Consider the following 13,229-nt stretch of genomic DNA (forward strand, 5'->3'; position numbering starts at 1 on the left):
TACTTTTCGAAGTGAATTTGAAAAACTCATGAATTAAACTCAACTTTATTTTGTTCAAACTTGCATTTGCTGTAATAACCCAAATTGAGGAACATTCCCCATTTACATTTTTGCCAACGTAACACAAGTCGATTGATTGATTGTGTGCTCTAGATTCGACGAAGTCGATGAAGGCCGTTTTTGCCTCGTCCTGCTTGGCGCAGGCTCTATCGGTGAGAAAGTTATTGAAGTGCCTGAAAAGATGGTAATCGAGTGGCGATAGGTCTGGAGAGTATGTTGGGTGAAGCAGAACTGCTGCTGACGCATTTTTCGGCAAATTTCGTTGATTTCCTCACAATAGAACTCTGCTGTTATGATTTGACCCGGTTGCAGAAAGTTATAGTGAATCACACCAGTCGCTGAGCACCATACAGTAACCATGGACTTTTTTGGTGGATTTTCGCCTTTGGAAAGTGCCTTGTTCAAGGTCCGCCATGGACTTTGAACCCTAGTCCTGGAATACTGTAGGTCAAACACTTTGAGGCTAAAATCTCGGGAAATAAATTTCGTAAACGAACATTGAACAGTGCCTTCCTTAACACTATCATTGCCAAATGCCTGGTAAATTTTTTAGGCTGTTTCGGCAAAATCACGTGACATTAAACCGGACAAAACTTTTGACACAACCTAATATTACTTTTTCAAGTTACTCAAGTTGTATACTGATTTTAATTTTTTTTCTAGGTACCGAATTTCTGAAGCCTGTGATTCTAAATATACCCCATTATGCCAACACACTTCCTAGCTTAGGAATTAGTTTAAAAGCGACAGATTCTGAGCAGGATATCCATACCGATTGGGACAATATTCTACTGCCTAGTAATCATGCCGCTAATAGTGTAGCTGTAAAAGTTGATCATTTTTAGAAATAGTACCAATTCAAACTTTCAGTTCAAACGAACTACTAATCACAAAGTTTGACTGATTTGAGGACATTTTTCATTGACAGTTGAAGATATTATTTCAACTGATTGATCAGTGATTCGGAAATGCTATTTTTGAATTTTGTGCAAGTCGTGTTATTGTTTTATTTCAATTATGGTCATTTTATTGTTTATAGTTTTCAGTATTCAAGATCAAAATAACATTTCAAGTGATTTTATAATACTTGAAAGAAATAATTCGAGTTATAGACTCAGATCGTTCTACAAATATATGAAAAATAAAAGAATATTTTAATATAAAATATGTGTATTTATTTCAGCATTAAGAACTTCCAAAAAATATGTATGATAAGACGGAATGAATTGTGTAGGTGTTCATATTATACCTTATGAAAAAATTCCTGAAGCAGGATATTTGACTTGAAAGGTGTACCACCATAAGAACTCAATGTTGAATATTTCAAAAGTGGATCTCTAATGCACGAATTATCTAGAATAATAATTGCTATTGTTCTGTGATCATGCGATAACAGGTTGAGAGAACTGAAAATGAAATCTATGATTTTCAACCTTGACTGTTCAAATTTCATTGTTTCAATAATTCATATGGAAATCCAAAAGATGGCACCACTTTCTGCTAACCAAACCACCTGGGAAACCCAAATTCTTGACATTTGAAAAATGTTGAAAGTATGATGGAATTAGGGTTAAAATAACTCAGGTTTGTATAAATTAATGCATTTATTTGCTGTTTTGACACATAAAATTCAGAAATATATATTTAAGAAATAATTTGTGTATATTAATAATAGCTATAAACATATGTAACACACACAAACTTATCTAGAGCTTAGAAACTACAATCAACAGCATTCTTACATATTTTGAGATCACAAAATATATAATTCAATAACAAATTTAACAATCTGCTTAAATTTTCCGGAAATATGTCTGTGCCATTGTTACAATATTGCTAACGATTCAAAAATGGCAGTTCATAGTTTATTATCATTAAGGAACAATTTCGAATTTTGTTACACTAAATGAATAAACATAAAATAACACAGACATACTTCATGACAAATGTATGACTTTGTACAATAATCAGTTTCCAATGAGCTGCCATCAATAAAATAAAATAGAATTTCAAATACTGACATGAACATTAAAAAAAAATCAAAATTATCACATTATTTTCAAGAAAAGAAAATATAAAAATATCTTTCATAAAATTAAACTAAAATAATTAACAAAAATAATCAAGGTGAAATTGAATACAAGAGTAAGATTTAATTCTATATATAGCTTTTTTTATAACTCCGTTTTCATTCATACGTCTAAGGAATATGGGCCTTTATATTCGCTATTGCATTTTTAACACTTAATATAAGTTTTTGATATGCGTCAGGCGCATTTTCAACTATATACAAATAATTCGATTGTGTCTGTTAATACCTGAGTTCGACTTCCAAAATGTTTGGTCACCGTTAAAAATGCAATGATACACTACCTAATCACATGAAGCTCTTGGATTATCACCACTTTCAAGATGTCACAAATATTACTAGTTTAATGGAGAAATATATTAAGGATTTCAGTAATATGACTGATACCTGATAATCCATTATAGCGTATTCAAACACACTTTAAAGTGAGGTTATCACTTGAAAGTAAAAACATGACACATGTTTCGCTATACATGTAAGTTGATATTCTGAAACAAAAACCTTTTTGCCTCAACTAATTGAATTATTGAATAAAATATTCTGATTCGGAGTATAAGAGAATTTGAAACAAAAAAATCTTACTATCAAATAAATATTCAATGGAAATCACCGCAACATACATAAAAGAGGATGAACCAAGGGAAAATATCGGAAGGAAATATGAAAAAATAACCAAATTGACAAAATGTCAAAAAGTTGCCTGAAGTAATATGCCACATTCAAATTGAATCGAAGTTGTCAACTTTCAGAATGAAATCTCTCTATATTTCGTTTTTATTGTTTTATCAGAAATGATTTACTTGAACCAGTTTAAACTCGAAATTTCGATTTTGAGCTTGACAATACAACTCAAAACATGAAATTACGACTCAGATCTAGAAATTACGACTTCCTACTCGAAATTTTCATTTTCGAAATTTCGAGTTTGAAGTCATAATTTTGATTCAAATATCGAAATTACGACTTTGAACTCAAAACTATGACTTTGATCTCGAAATTACCACTTTAATCCCGAAATTATGACTTTTAACTCGAAATTACGACTTTGATTTCGACGTTGAACTCGAAAATACGACTCGGAACTCAAAATTACGAGTTTGAACTCACAATTACGACTCATAACTCGAAATTACGACTTTGAACTCGAAATTACGATTTTGATCTCTAAATTACGACTTTGATACCGAAATTGTGATTTTAAACTCGAAAATAGGATTTGGAACCGTAAATTTCCATTTCAAAGTAAAAAATTTTGACTTTGATCTCGAAATTTCGACTTTGAATTCGAAAGTACGACTCAGAACTCAAAATTACGACTTTAAATTCACAATTACGACTCAGAACTCGAAATTACGTTTATGATATAAATCCCGAAATTATGACTTTAAACTCGAAAATACGATTTGGAACCGGAAATTTAGATTTCGAAATAAAAAATTTCGGCTTTGATTTCGAAATTTCGACTTTGAATTCGAAAGTACGATTCGGAACTCGAAATTACGACTTTGAACTCACAATTACGACTCAGAACTCGAAATTACCACTTTGAACTTGAAATAACGTTTTTGATCTCGAAATTACGACTTTGATCCCGAAATTATGACTTCAAACTCGAAAATAGGATTTTGAACCGAATATTTCGATTTCGAAGTAACAAATTTTGAATTTGATCTAGAAATTTCGACTTAGAACTCGAAAGTACGACTCAAAATTCGAATTAATTTCGAAATTACGATTTTGATCCCGAAATTATGACTTTGAACTCGAAATTATGACTTTGAACTCGAAAGTATGACTCAGAACTCGAAATTACGACTTTGATTTTGAAACTACGATTTTGATCCCAAAATTATGACTTTGAACTCGAAATTTCGACTTTGAACTCGAAAGTACGACTCCGAACTCAAAATTACGTCTCTGAACTCACAATTACGACTCACATCTCGAAATTACGACTTTGAACTCGAAAGTACGACTTAGAACTCGAAATTACGAGTTTGAACTCGAAATTATGACTTTAATGTAATAATATTCATTAATAGAAGATCCCAAACAGTGTTAACATTGAAAAAACTTAATAAATGATATAAAAATTGGCAAAGGAATCTGGAAAGGTTTTGAAGGAACTGGAATCTTATAAATTAATCTATTATTCAGAATCGGTCATTTACTGGGGCCTGGTATTTTCTTGGTAGATCTAAGGTGAATCTAAAAAGTGACTATAAACAGAGCTTCATCAATCATTCACTCATTCATTTATAAATCACATTCAAATCAGAATCTTTACATGATCTTCTGAGAATTAAAAAGGTCTTGCTAAACCATTTACAGAATATTATATTGTTATATTCATTAATCGTTAATATATTCTTTATAAAATAAAATTTCCATTCATTCGTTCCCCTAGAAAATTACGAACGTTTCCGAATATAATACATTTTGAAATGAACACATCAACAACATAACATCCTGTATGCATAAAGAATATATTTTCAGGTGTTTCACACCTTGGTTTGTACTATTAAGTCATAAAAATATTACTGAGTAACAGTTTTTAATATCATAAATTAAAACAATCATAACAAGAACAGTTTTGAGAAAAACCCAACGATTATGTTTCCGAAAAACATACAAATTCTACAACGCATAATGTACAAAAGCGAATCCAAAACAAAATTTAGATCATTCTGCGAATCTAGTACGACAATCTCGAGTTTCTTTACAATATTTACAAACATATCCGAAGCAACAATACAGTATTACAGAGCAAAAATTTACATCAGTTCGGAAAAGTCGATTAATTGACGTCTTTTACAAAATAACAGAGGTTCCCAAATTCACGATTTGAACTTTTATCACAATATGACAATTACGAGGGTACAAAAACAACTAGACCCATACGTCCATACTCTTGAACATAATGACAAAAAAAAAACATCGATGTTGGGTCTATAACATAAAAATGTATTCAAGTAATACTTTATTTTGAGAACAGTTTTGGGCTATTCGGAAATGTGATTGGATAGTATCTCATCTACGGGCAGAGAGGGCGACAATGTTTAGTCGTGAAATTTACATGTCAAAAATCACCTGTATCGAAACTTTTTGAAGTTCCTCAAATACTATGTAGCTTCCCCCTCCCCGGGTGTTATTTCAATTTTAGGGGAGTGAAAAACCAGAAATGTCCAGTACACGAGTTACCCCCCCCAAAAACAGTCAGACGTTATTGCGTTATCCAAGTTATGGGTGGAGGGAACATTTTTCAATTATTTCCAACACAGTGGGTAATTATGGAATATCCACTTGATGACCCTGATGGTTTCTGGGCCAATATTATCACTTTTCAAAATTACAACGAACTGAATCGTATCAATTTAGTTTTGTAAGAGTTACAAAAACTTTACACCAAAAAACTATCAATATGTCTTTATACGTTATTCGTGTTTTAAAGTTGGAAATATAAAGACATTTTTCTATGACTGAGTTTCTAAAACGATTACATCTGTAACAAAACGTCAGAAATGTATTTTTCCTCGAAAAAAAAAAGGAAAATTCACGAAATTATATTCCCCTCCAGCACCTCCTGTGTCTTTTGTAAAAGAATTATAATAAATATCAGTACTTGAAAAAGTAATTTTTGCTCGTTCCGCGTCTGATAACACGTTAAGAAAAACCGTGACGGGTTACAATTACCGATCATTCGGGTGCCGTTTTCGAAATAGCCTCCTTTTGCTCACCAACTGAAGCGATAACACTTTTTTGTTGTGCGTCATTTACTTTAGTTTCCGAAGAAACAATACTATCTGTAGAAGTGATTATGGAAGAACTGTCAACGTCATTACACTCGGAAAGAGAATCTCCATTCTGAATAATTTTTTTCTTTTCACTTTCGGCACCTTTGAGTTTCTGTAATTCTTTCAACAATTCGGAATTACTCAGTTCCAAATCACTGATTTTACTGTCTTTATTTCGACATTCTTGCAACAATCGATCGTTTTCCTTTGCCAGCAACTTCATGAATTCTAGAACTCTGTCCTTGATGCCATTTTCAACTCCTTTCAGAACCTCTTCCACTTTGCCATATTCCATTTGCTTTTCAGAGGTTTCGGACGCGCTGTCTTCAGTATCGGTGGACAGTTCTATTTCTGGATTGTACTTCGGCCTACTCTGAACAACTGATTCGATAACAGATTCTTTATCGACATTATTTTCCTTTACAGAGTCAACGTTATTAGCCTCGTGTGGCGTTTTTTCTGGCGAAGCAGTCTCAGTTTTGACGGAATTAAACTCCCCGCTCCTCCCATATCTGAACTTTTTCGGAGTTGGCGGTGCCAAGGCTACATTCGGTTGATAACTACGTTCGAATCTTTCGCTGTCCGACATCAGAACGACCCTCTCGGGATTTTGCAAAACTGGCGGGTCGGTAGGATATCTACCTAGAGCAGTTGCATGCCTCAGCTTGGACTCTTTTATGCTTTGTACGACCGGTTTGAAAGCTGATATATGTCTGTTGACCGTGGAGAATTCTTGCAAACACTGGATGTAAACGGGATCCAGGTTGGCGTAGATTTGTTGTATGTGCTGCATGTTGTATGACACTGGGTTTATGCCGTTGTGGATCTCTGCCAGTTTCTGTTTCTTCAACGGAAGATCCAGGTCTTTGTGGATTTCAGCGACAGGAGGGACCTGAAAAAAAAATAGGAGTAAGTAAAATTAAGTGACTATTGTCTGTTCAGAAATGAGAGAGACTTCATATATATATTAGTGCCATAGGCGTACTACATTCAAATTATTTACTCTCAACGAATTGAATAAATGAATTTATACGACGAAAATACAATATTATTTCTTGAAAACTATCATTCATAACAAACAAAATAAATCTACTATGACAAATGTCAAAATATGTCCAGTAGTAACCAAGACATTCTAAAACAAATAGGTATTTAATAGTTGAAGGGGATTGAAAAAACATTGTTTTTTTTTGAAGGCGGTATAAATATATATTCCTTTGAATTATACTGTCAACAGACACATCGCACCCATCAATAAGATCTAGGTACTTTGCTTTTTAGCGGGGTTATTCGTGATATTCTTCAGTTTACTTCGAGAGCGCGTTTAATAAACAGCTATATACAACATGGAAGCTGGATTCATCGCAAGAAATAATAAGACCTTCAAGCTGTGTGAAGTAAAGAAATATCTATACAGTGCCCTGGAACACTCGACCAAAAAGCTTGGGAAAAATGTATCCACAAAACAATCAGAATCGAAGCAGAGATGTGGAATTTGGATGATCGCATAGACTCATTATCAGAAAAAATTATTCCAGTTATCATCAATCCTAATGAAACTGATTCATCCAGTGAAGAATCACTCAACAAATCCCTGTAGACTTTTTCAGATTAAAATTATCGCAATGTCTTATTCGAAGTAAGTATTCCCATTAAATCTATAAAATTGTTTCTGAATCAACTATAAAATCCAATAAGGAATATGAATCTTCATTTCCAAACCAACAAGAATATATAAAGTGTAGTGCAGCCACACTTTTCTACTTCCTGAAAATGTCAAAGTCGAAGCCGAAACGTCGAACAACGCAAAATTTTGAACGCGGTTCAACTCGAAATCAGATGTTCAAATTTCTAACCGCGGAAATCTATTCCGAATTTGTTTTTCTTTCCAAAAAGCTGATTTATCAAATGCAGTAACTTATTGCGTTTTCTACATTTGTATTCATTTGTAAATTTAATATTCTGATTATTTTATAGATCTGTAGAAGGTAACAATTCTGAATAATAAAAAACTATTTCAAATATAAATTGTCCTTCCCAAAATAAAATATTTAAACAAAATTAGTTTTCACCATATTTTAATTATTTTCTCATCATACAGAATATATCAATGGAAAATTTATATTAATACCCCCAGTCCGACGCCTATTAATATTATCTTAAACCCAATATCAGAAAAAACATCGAGCATTCTTTGTTGAACAAAGGTTTGCCGTTAGAAGTTCGTTTCATTGAAGAAGGAATATATGCATCCATGGATGATAAAATAACTTCCGTGACTTCAAAAGCACAAGTTGATGGATCATTAGAGCTGATACCAGCTACCCAGGAGAAATTTCGGAAATGGTCGCGTACACTCTACCATATGTAGGTTTTGAGACAACTTCAAGAGTGTCAAAATACAAATGTATACGAGTTTATAGCTAGGTATGTCGAGGTAAACTTACTAAGATGACTGGACTAACAGTCTACAAACTATAATAAAGAAGAACGCATATAAAAAATGTGCGACGTAATATGGATGATCGATTCTACGGCCATTTCGTATGTCATTGATGCATATCTGCTATTTCCAACTCCTCCCAAAAACAACAAAAAACAGCACCCTTTCGTTGGAATTGTTTGTTGTGGACGCCTTTTAAACGTAGGCCGTCTTTGCGACGGCATTTTCTGGCGCCACGATGATAAAATATAATTATCCATAACATTACTCACGACTCACGATGAAGATGCTGTTGAATATGTCCAAACAAAAAGAGCGCCGATCTCGATGTTTTCAGTTCCATCCTGTCCGTGTTTTTTATTTGCAAATTTTTCAGGGATGTTACGCAGAAATGTTGAGTTAGCAGTTATCCAATAACACTAAAAGATACTCTCTATACCCAACTTCAACTGATACACAATTTATTTACACTACTTTGATGTTTTGAATCTGATATTGGAATTTGGCACCTCAACCTTCTTGAGATTATATTCATACAGCAGGTGGCGTAACCTGAGTAAATATGTAAATACGATTTCGTTAATTTTTTATCTGATCAATACAGTAGATTGCTAAGGAAAGTGTTGAGATGATTGCTATCTAGGATCTTACGAATTATTTTTTAGTTTTTAGTACATAATAAAACCGTTCAACATAAACAATTACTTTATTTCATTTTAAAGATTTTAGTTTCTGATTTTGTTACTCAATTCTTCTCATTCTGTTTGGTTCATTTGGTGCCTCAGTATTACAAAGTAATATGGTAGATCTAGAAAGAATTGTTGGTTCTTTGAAAAATAAAAGTAGTGTAGTAGTGAAATTTGTGTAGAATTTCTGAAGAAGTGTTTCAGTGCCATTTGTAATCCATTATTGAACATTATCAATAGTTCTTTAGAGAAAGGTGAAGTACCAACTGAAATAAAATTATCTACTATTATGCCTAAGTATACCAAAAGGACCAAATACAAACCAAGCTATTCAATCGAGACCAATAAACATGATTAATGCTACAGCTAAAGTATTGGAAAGGGCTGTATATGAACAGATAGTGGATTATTTGTAGAGTAATAGGGTCCTTTGTGAGTATCAATCTGGTTTTCGGAGCAAACATAGTTGTGAAACTGCGTTACAATGTGTTTTAACAGTTCGGAAGAAAGGTGCGGAAATGGATCAGTATACTATTGCAGTATTTCTTGACTTCTTGACCTTCAAAGGGTATTCGAAACTGTAGATAGATGCAGACTGATTACAAAGATTGAATGAAATAGCACTAAACTGGATCATGAATTATCTGAGCAATAGATTGAAACTAGAGGAAGTTTATTCGGATAAAATGTAAAATAATATAGGTGTACCGCAAGGGTCAATTTTGGGACCATTGTTATTCCTCATATATTTAAATCACTTTGTATCCATAGCAGAATAATGTAGAATTCACTTATTTGCCGACGATATCCTACTGTACTTTAGTAGTGAAGATGTACATGAGTGTGTTGATACTATAAACGCTAGTCTTGAAAGGGTGTATAGATACTGCTCTGCAAATCTGCTGGAGGTCAACGTAAATAAAACAAAATGGATGTTATTAGGAAGACATAGAAATCATAATAATGAAAACCTACTTTTACGATTGAATGACAGTAATTTAGAGAAGGTAAACAAATTCGTGTACTTTGGTGTAACTATTGAAAGCAACTTGAAATTCAAGGAACATCCTAATCAAGTTATCAAAACAATAGCTCACAAAATCAACTATTTAAAAAGATGTTACCCAGTGGTCTAAATTATTGGTCTGCAACTCCATAATCTTTCCACATTTAAATTATTTTTTTACCATTCTGTTTTTTCTCAATCAAAATGAAATAAACATACCACAAAAGATGCAGAATCGTGCTATGCGAATAATCTTACAATGTTCGAGGATAACACCCATAGCAAATATGTTGCAAACCCTTCAATGGCTACCAGTGAAAGAACTCTTCGAGTACCAAACACTAATTTATATTTTTAAAATCAAAATTGGATATTCACTTGTATATCTATAGAATAAATTAACTTATATGGCTGAAATACCAGAAACAGAAGCAATATATTCAAAAATATAAAAAAATAGTACACATAATTCTTTATCAACCATTCTTTTTCAACCAGTCTGGTCCAATGGAAAGATCAGTTTGAATTGGAAGGAGGTATATTTTTTGTAGAAAATAATTTTTTGGGAAACAAAGGTTCTACTTCTCCACCTTCACACCAAAAAATCACAGGATTGCTCTGCAATTCAAAAACAAAGATATTTTTGTTGAATTATTTTTTTGAGTTTCGCCAAAAATCATGAAAACATATCATTTTTTGTGGGAGAAAAAAATGAAAACCTCATAAGCCGGTTTTCCAATTCTTCTAGTAAAAAAAACAGGTTAACTGGAAAAACTATTCAAACAAAACTTGTAGATCTTTATATTTCCCACAACTGTTCTCAACTTTTCTCAATGGGAGGTTTAGTTTCAGTGCTGGAAGTCACGAAAAATCATTTTCCCCCTCCAAAGTTTAAGTCATTTTTTCCACCGTACCTTGGATCGACTTGAATTCATTTCCTCGTGATTAGCACACTATTTTCTTTCCTTTATAAATATTTTGAAGCTGTCATTAACTCTTTTCTCTTCGGAAACTGTATTTGCGTGGGTCTATAAATAGAATTCGAGATTATTTCTGCTGTAGCTGACAGTTTTTTCATCGACTAACCAAGATGAGTATTTTTTTTCGTCGGATTGCGATCATTCTTTTTTTAACACTTGCATTTACTTTGCTTCAGAGAAAAGTTTAGCTTGGGACAAGTTTCATAAAAAATGGTTAAGTAGTTTTCAAAATGTTAGAGGGTTGTCAAATGACCAAATGAACTTCGAAAATGACTTCGCAATATGCTAAATCTGCCTTTCTATTATTGATTCTTGTAAAACTATGATTATACCGTATTTATAATTCCTGGCACAGCTCTATCACGTTGATACGACAATGCCTGTCACTCACGATTATTACAAACTGTCTATTTTTAGCCGTTCCGCAGAGCAGAGATAAACCAAGTCTCAAAAATCAGTAAAAACTTCTGAATTATATCTCTATGCGAATTATATAATTCATGAATAGAAATGTAATGAGGCATTTTGATTGCTAACATTGCAAAACGTGGTAGACCTGAACATCGTCATAAACTTGGAATCAAAATGCCATTGGCATTTAATTTGATCCAATATCCAATTGAGATAAATATTTTATACACGCAAGTCAAGGGCGTGTGAAGTCTGGTTTGATAGAAGTTGACAAACATCAAGAATTGTTAAATCGTATGGTTAAAAAATCACGAGATGTAGATTCACTTCTACATCTACACGTCTCAAAAATACGGATAATGAAACTTTTTGCCATAGTACCGATAGTGCTATTAATAAAATACTGATGAAATACACCACGAAACATTGTCAACCACCTTCAAACAAACGTTGATTTAAGGGATTGTCCAGGGTTCCGTAGTAGAGAATCAAAATGTTTGTCACCTTCTTCTGTTATAATTCTGTAACTACGCCATTGAGTGAGGATAATTAAAAAGCCATTTACATCTGTAATGGAGTTTTCACTGCCCCCTCGTAATTTGGTATTATAACGTCTATTGCCACATCGAAATAATCTGTAGCGTTGTTATATTTCGATTAAATCTGCAGCGTTTCAAATAGCCATTACAGTTTTAATACGGATCCGGCGGTATTTCCATGCTATGTTTTATACCTTTTGGAAATTATCTTTCGATTTGATACTCCGTAATAACATCCGCAATTGTTAAATTGAACCTACGGTTCATAGTCCAGCGGCCAACACCTCTTTAGAATGAGTAAATATAAAACTGAATCAATGAAGTTATTCCATGTTTCTTAAAAATCGTAGAGGACCCACAAACTGCTACGAAATTTCAGTTGAACTCAATCTGTCACGATAATTTGCCGATGAATAGGCTCATTGTGAGAACAATTGTGTTGATAACGTCAAGTATTGATTGAATTTTTATCCAAGTTAACAACAAAGTTCGAATATTTCCTGCTTGGAACACATACAAATCGGTTTTAGTTCAAACACCAGGCAATGTTACCACCTGTTCTATGAGTCAATGAATATAATAATCATTATTATAAATGCCCAGTAGTGATAAAAAAATTGCACCTGCATATCCAGCTCATGTAACTTTAGTTTTTCTGTCATCCAAAAAGAACAATGTATATTCTTTCAAGAACATACATATTGGCACTATAGTGGGGACGAGATGACAGAATAATGTAGTGGCTTCATTGGCTCATTATTGAAGATGGCAGATCTGTTGTTTCAGATGCCTTATCAAGTACCTACTGAGGACGAATAGGAGTATAACGTATCATCACAACTAGTCAAAGAAGGCTAGATGAATCTACTTAAAAGAAATAAAATTTGTAGGCTTTCTAGACCCTCCATACAATACAATACAAACTTTTTCAGTAACAAAGCTGCAAGAGTTCCAGCTCAAAATGGCGCTTCATTCTGGCGATTTTTCGACCTTCGACCTTCAAAGCCCGCTTCAAGGTCACACGTGTTCCTTTGCTCGCTTCAAGGTCACACGTGTTCCTTTGCTCACTTCAAGGTTACACGTGTCTCGTCGTTGGTGTTTCAGAGAGATACATTAGTGAGTGGGGACAACTACGTCACAAGTGTCTCTTTCCCACTCCTCGACTTTTACGTCATTCAGTCAACCAATTAGAAGCTACTGCGGTTACAGCGGGAAATTCAG

General features: G+C 33.3%; 2 protein-coding genes across 8 annotated transcripts in view; one reads left to right on the plus strand and one right to left on the minus strand.

Moving 5' to 3' along the window:
- pyd (zonula occludens-like protein polychaetoid) overlaps positions 1-1,191 on the plus strand; it is a 121,891-nt gene extending 120,700 nt beyond the window's left edge. For 5 of the 7 annotated variants that reach the window (XM_074171550.1, XM_074171551.1, XM_074171549.1 and 2 more), the window contains one exon: positions 724-1,191. In XM_074171550.1, coding sequence (XP_074027651.1) covers positions 724-905 — 182 coding nt within the window. In that variant the 3' untranslated portion in view covers positions 906-1,191. The remainder of the gene's footprint in view (positions 1-723) is intronic. The other 2 variants (XR_012464595.1, XM_074171555.1) reach the window with 2 other exon arrangements.
- A 2,485-nt stretch (positions 1,192-3,676) lies between these two features.
- Positions 3,677-13,229, minus strand: part of Snoo (Sno oncogene) — a 184,538-nt gene continuing 174,985 nt past the window's right edge. Inside the window, exon 2 of the mRNA XM_074171561.1 lies at positions 3,677-6,835. Coding sequence (XP_074027662.1) covers positions 5,846-6,835 — 990 coding nt within the window. The 3' untranslated portion in view covers positions 3,677-5,845. The remainder of the gene's footprint in view (positions 6,836-13,229) is intronic.

Source organism: Leptinotarsa decemlineata, unplaced genomic scaffold (assembly GCF_025532065.1).
Source record: "Leptinotarsa decemlineata unplaced genomic scaffold, Ldec_3_MD MMD2_tig00000010_RagTag_RagTag, whole genome shotgun sequence".
NCBI lineage: Eukaryota > Metazoa > Arthropoda > Insecta > Coleoptera > Chrysomelidae > Leptinotarsa > Leptinotarsa decemlineata.